The sequence below is a fragment of the Hyperoodon ampullatus genome (assembly GCF_949752795.1).
Source record: "Hyperoodon ampullatus genome assembly, chromosome: 2".
NCBI lineage: Eukaryota > Metazoa > Chordata > Mammalia > Artiodactyla > Ziphiidae > Hyperoodon > Hyperoodon ampullatus.
Genome location: NC_136915.1, coordinates 107,951,544 through 107,965,306, shown reverse-complemented (window position 1 = coordinate 107,965,306; position 13,763 = coordinate 107,951,544). Strand labels below are relative to the sequence as shown.

At 41.7% G+C, this 13,763-nt stretch overlaps 1 protein-coding gene across 5 annotated transcripts in view; it reads right to left on the bottom strand.

Moving 5' to 3' along the window:
- Positions 1 to 13,763, bottom strand: part of CHD1L (chromodomain helicase DNA binding protein 1 like) — a gene marked incomplete at its 5' end in the record, with an annotated part of 61,119 nt that overhangs the window by 34,253 nt on the left and 13,103 nt on the right. Inside the window, 5 exons of one of the 5 annotated variants that reach the window (XM_079697783.1) lie at positions 2,188 to 2,269; positions 5,891 to 5,922; positions 6,556 to 6,670; positions 7,236 to 7,342; positions 10,679 to 10,806. The exons of 2 other annotated variants lie outside the window; for them this stretch is intronic. In XM_079697783.1, the coding sequence (XP_079553909.1) occupies positions 2,188 to 2,269; positions 5,891 to 5,922; positions 6,556 to 6,670; positions 7,236 to 7,342; positions 10,679 to 10,806 (464 nt within the window). Of the gene's footprint in view, positions 1 to 2,187; positions 2,270 to 5,890; positions 5,923 to 6,555; positions 6,671 to 7,235; positions 7,343 to 10,678; positions 10,807 to 13,763 lie in introns of those variants that run through there. 2 more of the 5 variants (XM_079697784.1, XM_079697785.1) reach the window with 2 other exon arrangements.

Sequence of the window (13,763 nt, the reverse complement as noted above, 5' to 3'; positions counted from 1 at the left end):
GGGACATGGGTTCAAGCCCTGGTCCAGGAAGATCCCACATGCCTCAGAGCAACTAAGCCCGTGCGCCACAACTACTGAGCCTGTGCTCTAGAGCCTGCAAGCCACAACTACTGAAGCCCACACGCCTAGAGCCCTTGCTCCGCAACAAGAGAAGCCACTGCAATGAGAAGCCCGTGCAATGCAACAAAGAGTAACCCCCACTTCACAGCAACTAGAGGAAGCCTGCGTGCAGCAACGAAGACCCAACGCAGCCAAATACAAATAAATAAATAAATTTATAAAAAAAAAAGTCCGGAGGCAATCTGTTTGTGTACAATATTTTGTAAACATTTTTGTATAAAATATTTTGCAAATATTTTCTACATTATTAAATATTCTTCTGCATAATTTTTCATGGCAGCCTTACTTTGTAAGTGTACTGTATGCGTATAGCATAAATTGTATAACCAATTCCTTATATTCACATTTAGGTTGCTTCCAACTTTTACAAACAAGCTCAAAACAACATTAGGAAGGAGGAAAAGGCAGTACCCTTCTCCCCACCAATCAATAAATGTGAGTATTCAGATATAGAGAGCAGACTTGTGGTTGCCAAGGGGAAGGGGGGTGGGGGAGGGATAGACTGGGAGTTTGGGATTAGCAGATACAAACTCTTACACATAGAATCGATAAACAACAAGTTCCTACTGCATAAAACAGGGAACTCTATTCCATATCCTGTAATAAACCATAACGGAAAAGAAAAAAAATTAAAATTATTAAAGTGAGTGTTTTTTTCTAACCAACTAGTTGTCTGCAATTCAAACCTCACCTAAAAAGGAGTACTTAGATGATGCAGAACAATTTCCTCACTTAGGCCCTCTGAGCCTTAGTTTCCTTATGAGTAAGAAGAAAAGGCTCTGGAGCCGGCAACAGACTTTAGCTTCCCCCACTCCAAGCTCAGGGTCCTTTTACTACACCCGCTTTTCTTCTCCCACTGTAAATCAGTTAACTGGCATGGTAGTTTATGAAGCAGTCTCTTATAAGGTTAGGCACCAGGATATGACAACCTCTTGGGAAAGAGATACTGTTATGAGTCCCTAAAAAGAACATAAAGGACACTATAGAGCAGAGGGGCCCCCACTAAGGGACAGCAATCTTTGAGATTGTGCTAATAATAGACAGTGGCCATATCTGCATTAACACTAAAAACTGCAACTTTTAGCCAATAAATATAGAATTAAAATCTAAGACTTTCTCCAAAAGACCTCTAAATTTATTAATTGATCTATTTTAGGATAGGGACCAAAATTCAGTGACGGTCCCAGACATTCACACGTGGGGGTCTCCTGAACGAACAAGCCTTTACTAGGTCAACAAGGAGAAGGGCACTTCATACTCATAAGCTGTTCCACTGGCTCCTCAGAAAAGAGGGCATATCTAGGGCTACAATGACATTTCTCATCTACTTTGCAGGAATGATGCCAGAGATTAAGAGAATGGAATAAGATCAAGGGTGTCATATTCAAAAGTATGACAAAGACAGGAGAGATTGGAGGGACTATTCAATGGTGTGAAATCAGTCTCTTCACGACTCCGTGAACTGTCAAATTTTTTAAACAGGTAAATGGGGGAGGGGTACAATATGTCAGATATTTTGTTACTGCAGACAGAAAAACTACAGTAAGATTATTTTGTCTCTTTGAAGAAGATCAAAAAGACAGTTGAAACATTTCCAAAAATACAATGTATTTTCCTGGGGTAGAGTCTTACTCATTTGATAACCAGATTTTAGTAAACACCTCCTGTGTAAAAGACAAGAGGAAGAAGTTAAGCCATATTAAGTACTACTTCTGTCACCATAAATGTTCACTGAGCCCTGCAGAAATCTCACTGAAAAAAATATTTCAACTGAATTGGCTCTATACAGAACTAAACAAATTTTTTTTTTTTTTGCGGTACGCAGGCCTCTCACTGTTGTGGCCTCTCCCGTTGCAGAGCACAGGCTCCGGACGCGCAGGCTCAGCGACCACGGCTCATGGGCCCAGCCGCTCCGCGGCATGTGGGATCCTCCCAGACCGGGGCACGAACCCGTGTCCCCTGCATCGGCAGGCGGACTCTCAACCACTGCGCCACCAGGGAAGCCCCCTAAACTAATATTTTTTAAAAGGGAGTTATATAAAAGCTAAGAGTATCCTGGGAGTTTACCTCTGAAAGTGTCTTATGCAGCAAGGAGCTTTGGTTTTTCAACCTGTGAGCTTCATCCACAACAAGAACGCTCCAAGGGAAGCTGTGAGGGAAAAATCCAAGCTTTCAGTTTTATGTAACTCAAACATATATCTCACAACCAAAAGTCTTACTATAAAACCATGACTCTTGCTGGGAAGACTAATAGCAAGTCCATTCTATTAGAAACACACCCAAATTGCCTTCTTATCTGAGAGCTAATCATGTACATAAGACAATTTGGATAAGGTAGTAAAATTAAGGAAATTTATGGGAAAGATCTATGTATTGAAGGCAGAAAGAAAGGAGTCGGAGACATAAAGCAAAAGAAAACGCTTATGACCACCTACTATGTGCCATACACTCAGCTTGGGGCTTGAGGTATGTTATTTAAACCAAAAATATAAAGTGAGCAAACATTATTGTGCCCATTTTACCAACACAGAGACTAAAGCTCAGAAAGGTAGATGACTTGGTCAAGGTCATAAAGCTAGTATGAGGCAGAACTGAGATTCAGACCCAGAAGAAAAGCCAAGAGACAGTGGTGTCACAGTAGCTAAAAAAGTATGATTTTAAGATGGGGACGTGGTGAACAGGATCAAATATTACAGACAGTAGGATACATCATTGGCTCTGTTAACGTGGCAGTCACTGGTAGCTGTGCCAGAGCACTTCTGCAGCATAATAGTTACGACCACAAACTCACAAGAGGTTGTAGTCATAAAAGCACATCCTCTGCATATACTCCTGGGAAGCTGTTTTTCCCACCAAAAAATTTCAAACTATGGAAATATATGTATGTATGAATATGTTCCAAGCTCCATTATTTAAAACAGCAAAAAATTGAAAATAATAATAATAGGTCCAATAATGGGTGACAAAATACAGCATTTTAAATGATAAATATGATTATGTTATAATATAAAGGCCTATATAACTAAAAAAGGTATTATATATCTTTTTCACAAATGTGAAAACCATGCAAAAGATAATAAAGTGGAAGTTATAAGGTTTTAACTTTTTTTTCATTTGTAAACATTCTGTACTGTCATTACATTATTTTTATACTTAAAAAACTAAATATATATACAAGTAAAGCAGAATATTGGGAAGACAGTAGGTATGGAAATAAAAATCCCTCAAATATTAGAGGAAGATATTGAGCAGCGGTTGGCCTTATGAGGAGGAAGCCTTCTTCCTCTGAGGCCACAAAGAAAATCCAAAAAACAGGTAAAAATCCAGCAGAAATTGGGATCATTCCTGCTGGGTAGCAGGACCAGGGGCTGCACTGAAGGATAACAAAGAATAAGAGTGCAACTGATGTTGGACACTGGTCATGAGACAAGGTGTGAAAGCAGCTGTAATACAGTGCCTGGCTCCTGTTTGAATTACCATTCAAAATAAATTAGGTATTAATCTATTAAGATTATTATGGTATTATTAAGGTACTAAGAACTAGATATTCAGGTTTTTACACACCGCAAGCATCCAATAAAAAGTGTATTCAATGAAACAGACTTCAGGGAGGTGGATCTGGGCTCAGTGAAAGAAGGAGGTCAAGTCACTCATCAAAGGACACGCCAAGGGATGTTCCCTGGAGAGGATGAGGCAGAGGGAATTCCAGCACTGAACAGAAAGTAGGACAAAGTAACTTCTAGTCCCCTTGATCCAAAGATTTTGTAAGTCTGCTGTCAAAAAATGTTCCGATTTTTCACATTGTTACATGCACAGTCTCAGCTCTCTATGATAAGCCTCTTTAGAGCAAAGATTACATTACACTCCCTGGCTGTTCTCAGAGTGTGCAGTATAGTAATACAAAGTAAAACCTTGCCAAATACATGAACCTAGTTGCAGGAATAAAGAGGCAGACATAGAGAATGGACTTGAGGACATGGGGTGGGAGGGGGAAGCTGGGGTGAAGTGAGAGTAGCATTGACATAATATACACTACCGAATGTAAAATAGTTAGCTAGTGGGAAGCAGCTGCATAGCACAGGGAGATCAGCCTGGTGCTTTGCGATGACCTAGAAGGGTGGGATAGAGAGGGTGGGAGGGAGGCTCAAGAGGGAGGGGATACGGGGACATGTGTATGCATATGGCTGATTCATTTTGGTGTACAACAGAAACTAACACAGTACTGTGAAACAAATACACTCCAATAAAGATTTATTAAAAAAAAAGAATAAATCCGTGTTCTCAGAGTTCATACTAAGTAAACATTATAGATGTCTCTTTATTATTTAGGTTCTTAAATTCACCTGGAATGGATTGAAGGCAGATGATCTAATATAGAAAGACTGTACTTCTGCTGAAAATGTGAAACTCCAGTGCACCTAGATACTTTGTAAAGCTCTCTTATAAAGAAGCTCCCCAGCACTGAGTGGTGGGTTTGGATGTCTGCTCTGCCATTGACTAGCAATGTGCCCTGGGATGGGTCACCTAATCTCTTACCTTTCTCATCTATAAAACAGATGATAATACCCACCTTAGGGTTTTCATGAAGATTAAATAGGATAATTTATGTAAAGTACCCAATAACATCTATCTCCCAATCTTCTTGTCTTTTGAGACTTCCGATATATTGCCTTGTATTATGGATATCTCTACCCTTCTTACCCCTCTACTGGAGTTTATGTCCTCTTAGCATCACTCTATGGTTTACTTTCCTGGTATTGCTGATAACTCCCAGAACAGTGTCTTTCCAGGGGACAGATCTTCAATAAATATTAAGTTGGATATTAATAATAAAAAAGAAGTGAGACGGAATGCATACCCTTTTCCTAAGAAAAGTAAGGTAATATGCTTACTTAAATGAAACTTAAGTGAAACAAAACACTAGATGGAAGTCATGAAATCTATGACTGACCCTTTAGTGTTTCAAAATAAGATGAAAATAAAAATCCAACTCAGAAGAACCTGGATAGGAAATCACATTCAAAATATTGATAAAGCACTTTGAAAAGTTTCCAAATATTAAAGACGCAAACCCCACCTAACCATGTCATAACTACACATGCTATGGAGAACGAAACTCTGTCAACATAACTTCTTATTCACCTAAAACTAGCTCTTGTTTGATTTACATGGTGACTGTTGTCTTATCCACATACTGCAACACCTCATCCCTATTGCTAGGTAGTACTAAGAGTTACATCTACATTTCCTGTACTTCACGAGCTGAGGAGAGGCCTGAAAGCCAATTCACTGGAAAGAAGTATACTTAAAAATCCCTTTCTAAAAAGCTAATTTTATAGCACGCACTGCTCTTTTAGGATACTTCCAGGAAAAGGCTCAAATAATTCATCTGCTGTGTTGTAGTAAAATCTCCACACTGCAGTCCTGAAAGGTATTTGTGCAAGTTGTGATGTAAAGAATCTAGTATCTATTAACCACCCACCACTATACCTTATCTTATTTAATCCTCACAACAAACATCCAAGGTAAAAATTTCATTATCCCCATTTTACAGATGAAGAAGCTGAGGTTCACAGACGTTAAGTAATGAACCCAAAGATTTACACCTAATGAGTAGGGGGTTAGACTGTAAGACTCCTGCCACGCCGCACACCAGATAAGACTCATGGATGACACATCAGGAAAAAACACGAAGTGCTAAAATGTGAAGTAAAGACATGACTTCCACGATATATTTAAGACAATTTTTGAAGTAGTGCAACATACTCACGACTTTAGAAATGATGCATCTTTCAAGCAAATCTGAAAAATTAAGGAAGACACATTACAAAGGCTGATATTGATATAACTCTGATATTAATAAGCTAGCTTTTTATTAACTCTCCTGAACTACAGGATTTAGCTAAGTCTTATTCATTCACTACGTAAGAAATTCTGAGCATAACTTCTAAGTAGCACCATCTTACAGACAAACAAAGGGAGGCATGAATGAGTGGAAGGTCTTGCTTACAGTGACCTGGACAGTCTTAGCTTGAAGAACAAGGACTTAAACAGGGACTGGAACTCAGTGTCTGGAACTAAGTGTCCTCCTTTCCCACCCTCCAGTAACAAGAGATGATGCCTCAGCCCTAAAAACCCTTTCCCCTGCCTGCCTGCCTCCTTCTACTCATTGGCCAGGAGGCAGCTCAAGTAGTACCTACCTGGGAAGCCTTCCCCCTTGATCCACCAGGACAGAGAGGGAGAGATAGCTAACTAACTTGGAGCACAATGGTCTTTCGCTTCCTTTGCTCACATCCTCTCTGTAAGAATCTAATAAAAGTAGACCTTCTTCTCAGAACAGTATGAACCCTCAAAAAAAAATTAAATATAATTCCAGTAGATTCTACAACTTCTAAGGTCCCAGGTTAAGAGTTCTGGCTGTAGAAAAACAGATACCTCATAGGTAGTTAGCAGCACATGAAAACGTGACTCCTGCCTTAGGTCTTGCTGTAGGTGGGCTCTCTCCTCCTTGTCACCTGAATATGTTACACAGGAAAGACCTGGAGCAAATCTGAATCCAAGAAAAGAGGTAGATGAACACAAACACAGAGCCATGCAAAAGGGGTGCACGTCTGGAAAATTACTTTTCATGGAAGGATTGCAGATGTGCAGACCCCAGGATGCCCTGCAGTCAGAATGAGTCCTGGGACCCTGAAATCTTACCTACAGTAATGGGTAAACCTAAGGGTAAGTCCCTGTGTGAAGAGGGAGATGTGTCAGATAAACATCTAAAAGGGCCTTGTGTTAACTGTAAAAAGAAAACTGTTTTTCCACATTTGTTACTTCCTATGAAGTGTCACTATATCACTATGAAAAAGATGGTTTCTTCCTTAGTTCAGCAAAATTTACTAAAAATGAGTACTGACCTTCAAATTGACAAAAGGTAACAATAATATCCATTGGACCCTCCCCCATCAGATCCTCAGTCTCTACCTACACTGCCTCATGTCAGAGTTTTCTGGAAGAAATAAACTGACTGCTTAGGACAATATGTTGTTTTATCATATTTCACATAGCACCTAGAAAACAAAACCTTAATGTGAAAGATAAAATTTCAGCCACATCTACTCTTGTACCTCTCCATCTCTTCTTTCCAGTTGCTCAAAACAGACAAGGGACAAAGAATCAGAAACGGTCCTTCATCATTTAATCTTCCTGCCAAGTAAACGAAGAGAGCAATAGTCTGGAACACAGAAAAGGAAGGCATTTTGGACCATATTTCCACATGAGAAACAATGATAAAGTTCCCACAACCTTTTAGAGAACACTTACAATTGCATCAAAAATAATAAAACACAAACACAAATTGTTGTAGAAGACTTGCTTTACAAAAAACAAAAATAATACACAATCCTCCACACATTAGGAGAGTCACCCATTCCTAGAGTGAAATCAGGTAAGCCTCAATATGACTGCCAAAGAAATTTATGGTACTCAATTACATCAATAGTCAACAAGCAATGGTACTCAAAATTTATGTAACTGAACCTTTTATACGAAGGAAAACATCAGGAAAGACAACAGAAATCAGTGAAAACAATGCAAATGATGCACAAGGTCAGGAATGCTCTAAAAACATAAGGTAAGAAGTATCAAGACTTGACTGCAAAGAGGCCCAACCATGTGGTGGCCTCTTGCTGTTGTCCAAGATCTCCTAAGAGATGATGTTTTCCTTCCTCCCTCCATGTGCATTGATGGTGCACCTTCTATTTACTAGGCACTATTCTGAGCTCTGGTATATAATTAATAGTGAACAAAACAAACAAAACTCCTAGTTCTCCTGGGGCACACATACCAGCGAGGAAAACAAACAATAATATAGCCTCATAAACTCAGGTCAGGGTCTAAACTAAAAATCTTTGTAAAGCCCAATAGCCTATTTTAGGATATGGCTATACACACTTTTGACCTTTTAAATTTTTCTTTAAAAGGTTGCTGTGATATATAGAGAAAATAGCACTCTTTTATAAAACAAAAAGTTTGAGGGCCCACCATCCCCAATGGCTGAACTGTTTCTTAGAAAAATCTATCCTAAGGATATAATCCAAAATCCTAAAAAAGCTATACAAGCCCAAAGCTGTTCACATAGAGGTTAATTTAAATATCACAAAAGAGGGGAACTCTCCATTCCTCATTTGTAGAACATTCAAGTAAATTATGATCAATTCTCTTGATGGACCATTATGCAGCCAATAGAAAATAATCACAGAGAAGAATATAAAATATAAAGAATATAAAATGGAAAATAACAATGACTATTAGATTAATAAAATGCAAACTATACGTGCACTATAATTTCAACCATGTAAAACACATATTGCTATTCATGATTATGGCTAGAGTGCTATCGTTATGGGTTTTAACTGATAATACATTAATTTCATAATGGAAATATTTTTCTTTTTTAACTACCCATGGCTTCCCAGCCCAGATTGTGCCCAGACAACCACTCAGTAAGTATTTACTGAATTAAAATCATTCTGTTTAGTTTTTGCTGAAGACGCTATTTAGAGAAAATTTATCTTTTATTACCTTAAACCAGCTATTTACAAATTTGGATTCACTAGCGGATTCTTCCCAACATTTAAGAAAGAAGAAACAGTAACAACTCTATACAAACTCTTACATAAATCTGAAAAGGAAGGGATACTTCTCAACTCACTTTATGAAGCCAGATTTACCCCAATACCAAAACCATACAAAGACATTACTCAATGCAAAATTACACATATGCAAAAATTCTAAACAAAATTTTAATAAGATGAACTTGGAGGTGTGATTTTTAGGGCACTTAAAGTAGAGCTATATGAACACCCTGGGAAAGGCAAAGGACAAGTGGAATTTGCTGGCTCTGAATGAAGTCTGGGCGATTCCAATGTCCATGGCACAGGAGACTGCAAAGAGGGCTCTGTACCTGAGTACAAGAGTCCGTTAGCCTCCCTCCCAGAAACACTGGGAAACTCACCTTTGTTCCATAGCTCTCAGTTCAGGAATATACTAGAACCAGAATTATTGCCTGAGACACCTGAGGGTAATAAATGAGGTACCTGGGGCTACCATGCTCGGAGGTCATACTGTATCCTGAATAACCCCAAGATTGATGAGGTACACCTGGATTCGATTAAGGCATCTCCAACATATGGCCAGCCTAGACTCTGAGCAGAACTGCTCCATCTGGATGTTTATGGATGTGAGGTTAGAGGGGGCAGGTTAAGCTTCTAAAAGGATGAATGAGAACTTTACTCACTCTGTGGGTTCACTGATGAAACCTTTTTGGAATCAACAAACCTACAGTTCCATGGTTTCTGCTCAAGTTGCCTCTGCTGTGTATCCTGACTGCACTGACTTTCTTTGGTACTTTATAGATGAATAAACCTTGTGTGATGAACCCAAGGAGTATCTGTGTCTGGACTTTTCATCAATCCAAGCCTACCACTGACATCTGTCAACATGAGCTGTATTGGTGATCATCCTACTGGAAGCATCAATCTCAACATGCAACCTGCTAATCAATGCCCAAGGAAGCCACATCTAACTCTCCAGGTGTCTAGACTATATCCTACAATTAGGTGGCCAAGGCATTTTGGAAAACACAGAGTATTTCCTCTGTACTTCTGTAGCATGGCAGAGAAATGGGAATTAGCCCCACCACTCACTGATGAAGAGAGACTAATATGAGAAATGATCGTTATCTTAACTAGATAAAATATTACTAAGGGGCTTCCCTGGTGGTGCAGTGGTTGAGAGTCCGCCTGCTGATGCAGGGGACACAGGTTCGTGCCCCAGTCCGGGAAGATCCCACATGCCGCGGAGCGGCTGGGCCCGTGAGCCATGGCCGCTGAGCCTGCGCATCCGGAGCCTGTGCTCCACAACGGGAGAGGCCACAACACTGAGAGGCCCGCGTACCGCAAAAAAAAAAATATATATATATATACATATATATATATATATATATATATATATATATATATATTACTAAGGAGGGCAGAGTCAATTTGATTCCTAAGACAGGTATATTTGCTTTATATAGAGAAAAACCCTGCCCATTAATTGTAATTCTATATGTCAAGGGATAGATAAAATATAGGTAGTGACACAGTTCCAAACCATCCCCATGGGCTTCCCTGGTGGCGCAGTGGTTGGGAGTCCGCCTGCCGATGCAGGGGGCGCAGGTTCGTGCTCCGGTCCAGGAAGATCCCACATGCCGTGGAGCGGCTGGGCCTGTGGGCCGTGGCCGCTGGACTTGCGCATCTGGAGCCTGTGCTCTGTGGCGGGAGGGGCCACAGCATTGAGAGGCCCGCGTACCACAAAAAACAAAACAAAACAAAACAAAACAAAACAAAACAAACAAACAAAAAAAACCATCCCCATGATGAGAAAAGTCAAGTCCAAGGTCATGATATCTTAACAGAGGTTTAGGCATTTTACCTCTTAGTATAAAAATACATACTAACAGCTGGCAGCTAAAGATAGTAATGAGCCGTGAGGAGGTACTTCAGTAGAGGTGAACAGTACTTACTCCACAGTAACATACCTGGCAGGTCTTACCCAAGCCCATCTCATCTCCCAGTATGCAGCCATTCTGACAATGGAAGCGTTGGGCTAGCCAGTTGACTCCCTCCAGCTGGTAAGGGCGTAGATGGATCCCTAGAAATAAAAAAAGCAGCAAGTCCAAAGAGCAGACATTTAAGCATACACACAGGCTATGCTTAAGACTTTGACTAAAGAACACAGCCTAAATTCCCATACCCCAAACCTTACTGGCCATATCCTTTGCTAAGAAGTTACAGATATGCAAATATTTGCTGACTTCCAAACTACTTTTTGAGCAGACTTAATCACCACTATAATCAAAGCTCTAAAACAGCCTGTCAGTGTTACAGGATCCACTTGACAGTTGAGTAAGTCAGCCTGGGATTTGGCCTCTAGACTGTCTGAGTCTCAGGCCAGTGTCCATTCTAGGAAATGAGGCTTTACTGATGCGATATAACAGCGAACAACACATGGACTGTACATGTGTCTGCTTGCTTAATTGCAATGATGTAAATTTGCCCTCAGGTGCTAAAGGAAAAAAATCAAAACAGGACTAGATTAAATCATGCTTCAATCAAGAAGCAGTGCTGGGCTCTTCCGGGGAAGATGGCGGAAGAGTAAGACACAGAGATCACCTTCCTCCCCACAGATACACCAGAAATACATCTACACGTGGAACAACTCCTACAGAACACCCACTGAACGCTGGCAGAAGACCTCAGACCCCCCAAAAGGCAAGAAACTCCCCACGTACCTGGGTAGGGCAAAAGAAAAAATAAACAGAGACAAAAGGATAGGGATGGGACCTGCACCAGTGGGAGGGAGCTGTGAAGGAGGAAAGGTTTCCACACACTAGGAAGCCCCTTCGAGGGCAGAGACTGCGGGTGGCGGAGGGGGAAAGCTTCGGGGTCGCGAAGGAGAGCACAGCAACAGGGGTGCAGAGGGCAAGGTGGAGAGATTCCCGCACAGAGGATTGGTGCTGACCAGCACTCACCAGCCCGAGAGGCTTATCTGCTCACCCGCTGGGGTGGGTGGGGCTGGGAGCTGAGGCTCGGGCTTCGGTCCAAGCGCAGGGAGAGCACTGGGGTTGGCGGTGTGAACACAGCCTGCAGGGGGTTAGTGTGCCACGGCTAGCCGTGAGGGAGTCCGGGAAAAAGTCTGGACCTGCCGAAGAGGCAACAGACTTTTCCTTCCCTCTTTGTTTCCTGGTGCACGAGGAGAGGGGATTAAGACTACTGCTTAAAGGAGCTCCAGAGACGGGCACGAGCCGCGGCTAAAAGCGCGGACCCCAGAGACGGGCGTGGGACACTGGGGCTGCTGCTACCGCCGCCAAGAGGCCTGTGTGCGAGCGCAGGTCACTGTCCACAACCCCCTTCCGGGGAGCCTGTGCAGCCCGCCACTGCCGGGGTCCCGGAATCCAGGCACAGCTTCCCCGGGAGAGTGCACAGCGCGCCTCCGGCTGGTGCAACATCACGCCGGCCTCTGCCTCCACATGCTTGGCCCGCACTCCGTACCCCACCCTCCTCCCGGCCTGAGTGAGCCAGAGTCCTGGAAGCGGCTGCTCCTTTATCCCCACCCTGTCTGAGCGAAAAACAGACGCCCTCCAGCGACCTACACGCAGAGGCAGGGCCAAATCCAAAGCTGAGACCCGGGAGCTGTGAGAATGAAGAAGAGAAAGGGAAATCTCTCCCAGCAGCCTCAGAAGCAGCAGATTAAAGCTCCGCAATCAACTTGATGTACCCTGCATCTGTGGAATACATGAATAGACAACGAATCATCCCAAATTGAGAAGGCGGACTTTGAGAGCAAGATTTATGATTTTTTCCCCTTTTCCGCTTTTTGTGAGTGTGTATGTGTATGCTTCTGTGTGAGATTTTGTCTGTACAGCTTTGCTTCCACCATTTGTCCTAGGGTTCTATCCGTCCGTTGTTTTTTTTAAATTTTTTTCTTAATAATTATTTTTTATTTTATCTTACTTTATTTTATTTTACTTTATCTTCTTCCTTTCTTTCTTTCTTTCTTTCCATCCTTCCCTCCTTTAGACAACAAATCATCCCAAATTGAGGAGGTGGACTTTGAGAGCAGGATTTATGATTTTTTCCCCTTTTCCACTTTTTGTGAGTGTGTATGTGATGCTTCTGTGTGAGATTTTGTCTGTATAGCTTTGCTTTCACCATTTGTCCCAGGGTTCTATCCGTCCTTTTTTTTTTTCTTAATAATTATTTTTATTTTAATAACGTTATTATACTTTATTTTATTTTACTTTATCTTCTTTCTTTTTTCCTACCTTCCCGCCTCCCTTCCCTCCTTCCTCCCTCCTTTCTTTCTTTCTTTCTACTTCTACTAATTCTTTCTTTCTACTTTTTCTCCTTTTTATTCTGAGCCGTGTGGATGAAAGGCTCTTAGTGCTGCAGCCAGGAGTCAGTGCTGTGCCTCTGAGGTGGGAGAGCCAACTTCAGGACACTGGTCCACAAGAGACCTCCCAGCTCCACATAATATCAAACGGCGAAAATCTCCCAGTGATCTCCATCTCAACACCAACACCCAGCTTCACTCAACGACCAGCAAGCTACAGTGCTGGACACCCTATGCTAAACAACTAGCAAGACAGGAACACAACCCCACCCATTAGCAGAGAGGCTGCCTAAAATCATAAGGCTACAGACACCCCAAAACACACCAACAAACGTGGACCTGCCCACCAGAAAGACAAGATCCAGCCTCATCCACCAGCACACAGGCACTAGTCCCCTCCACCCGGAAGCCTACACAACCCACTGAACCAACCTTAGCCACTGGGGACAGACACCAAAAACAACGGGAACCACGAACCTGCAGCCTGCAAAAAGGAGACCCCAAGCACAGTGAGATAAGCAAAATGAGAAGACAGAAAAACACACAGCAGAGCAAGGAGCAAGATAAAAACCCACCACCTAACAAATAAAGAGGAAATAGACAATCTACCTGAAAAAGAATTCAGAATAATGATAGTAAAGATGATCCAAAATCTTGGAAATAGAATAGAGAAAATGCAGGAAACATTTAACAAGGACCTAGAAGAACTAAACATG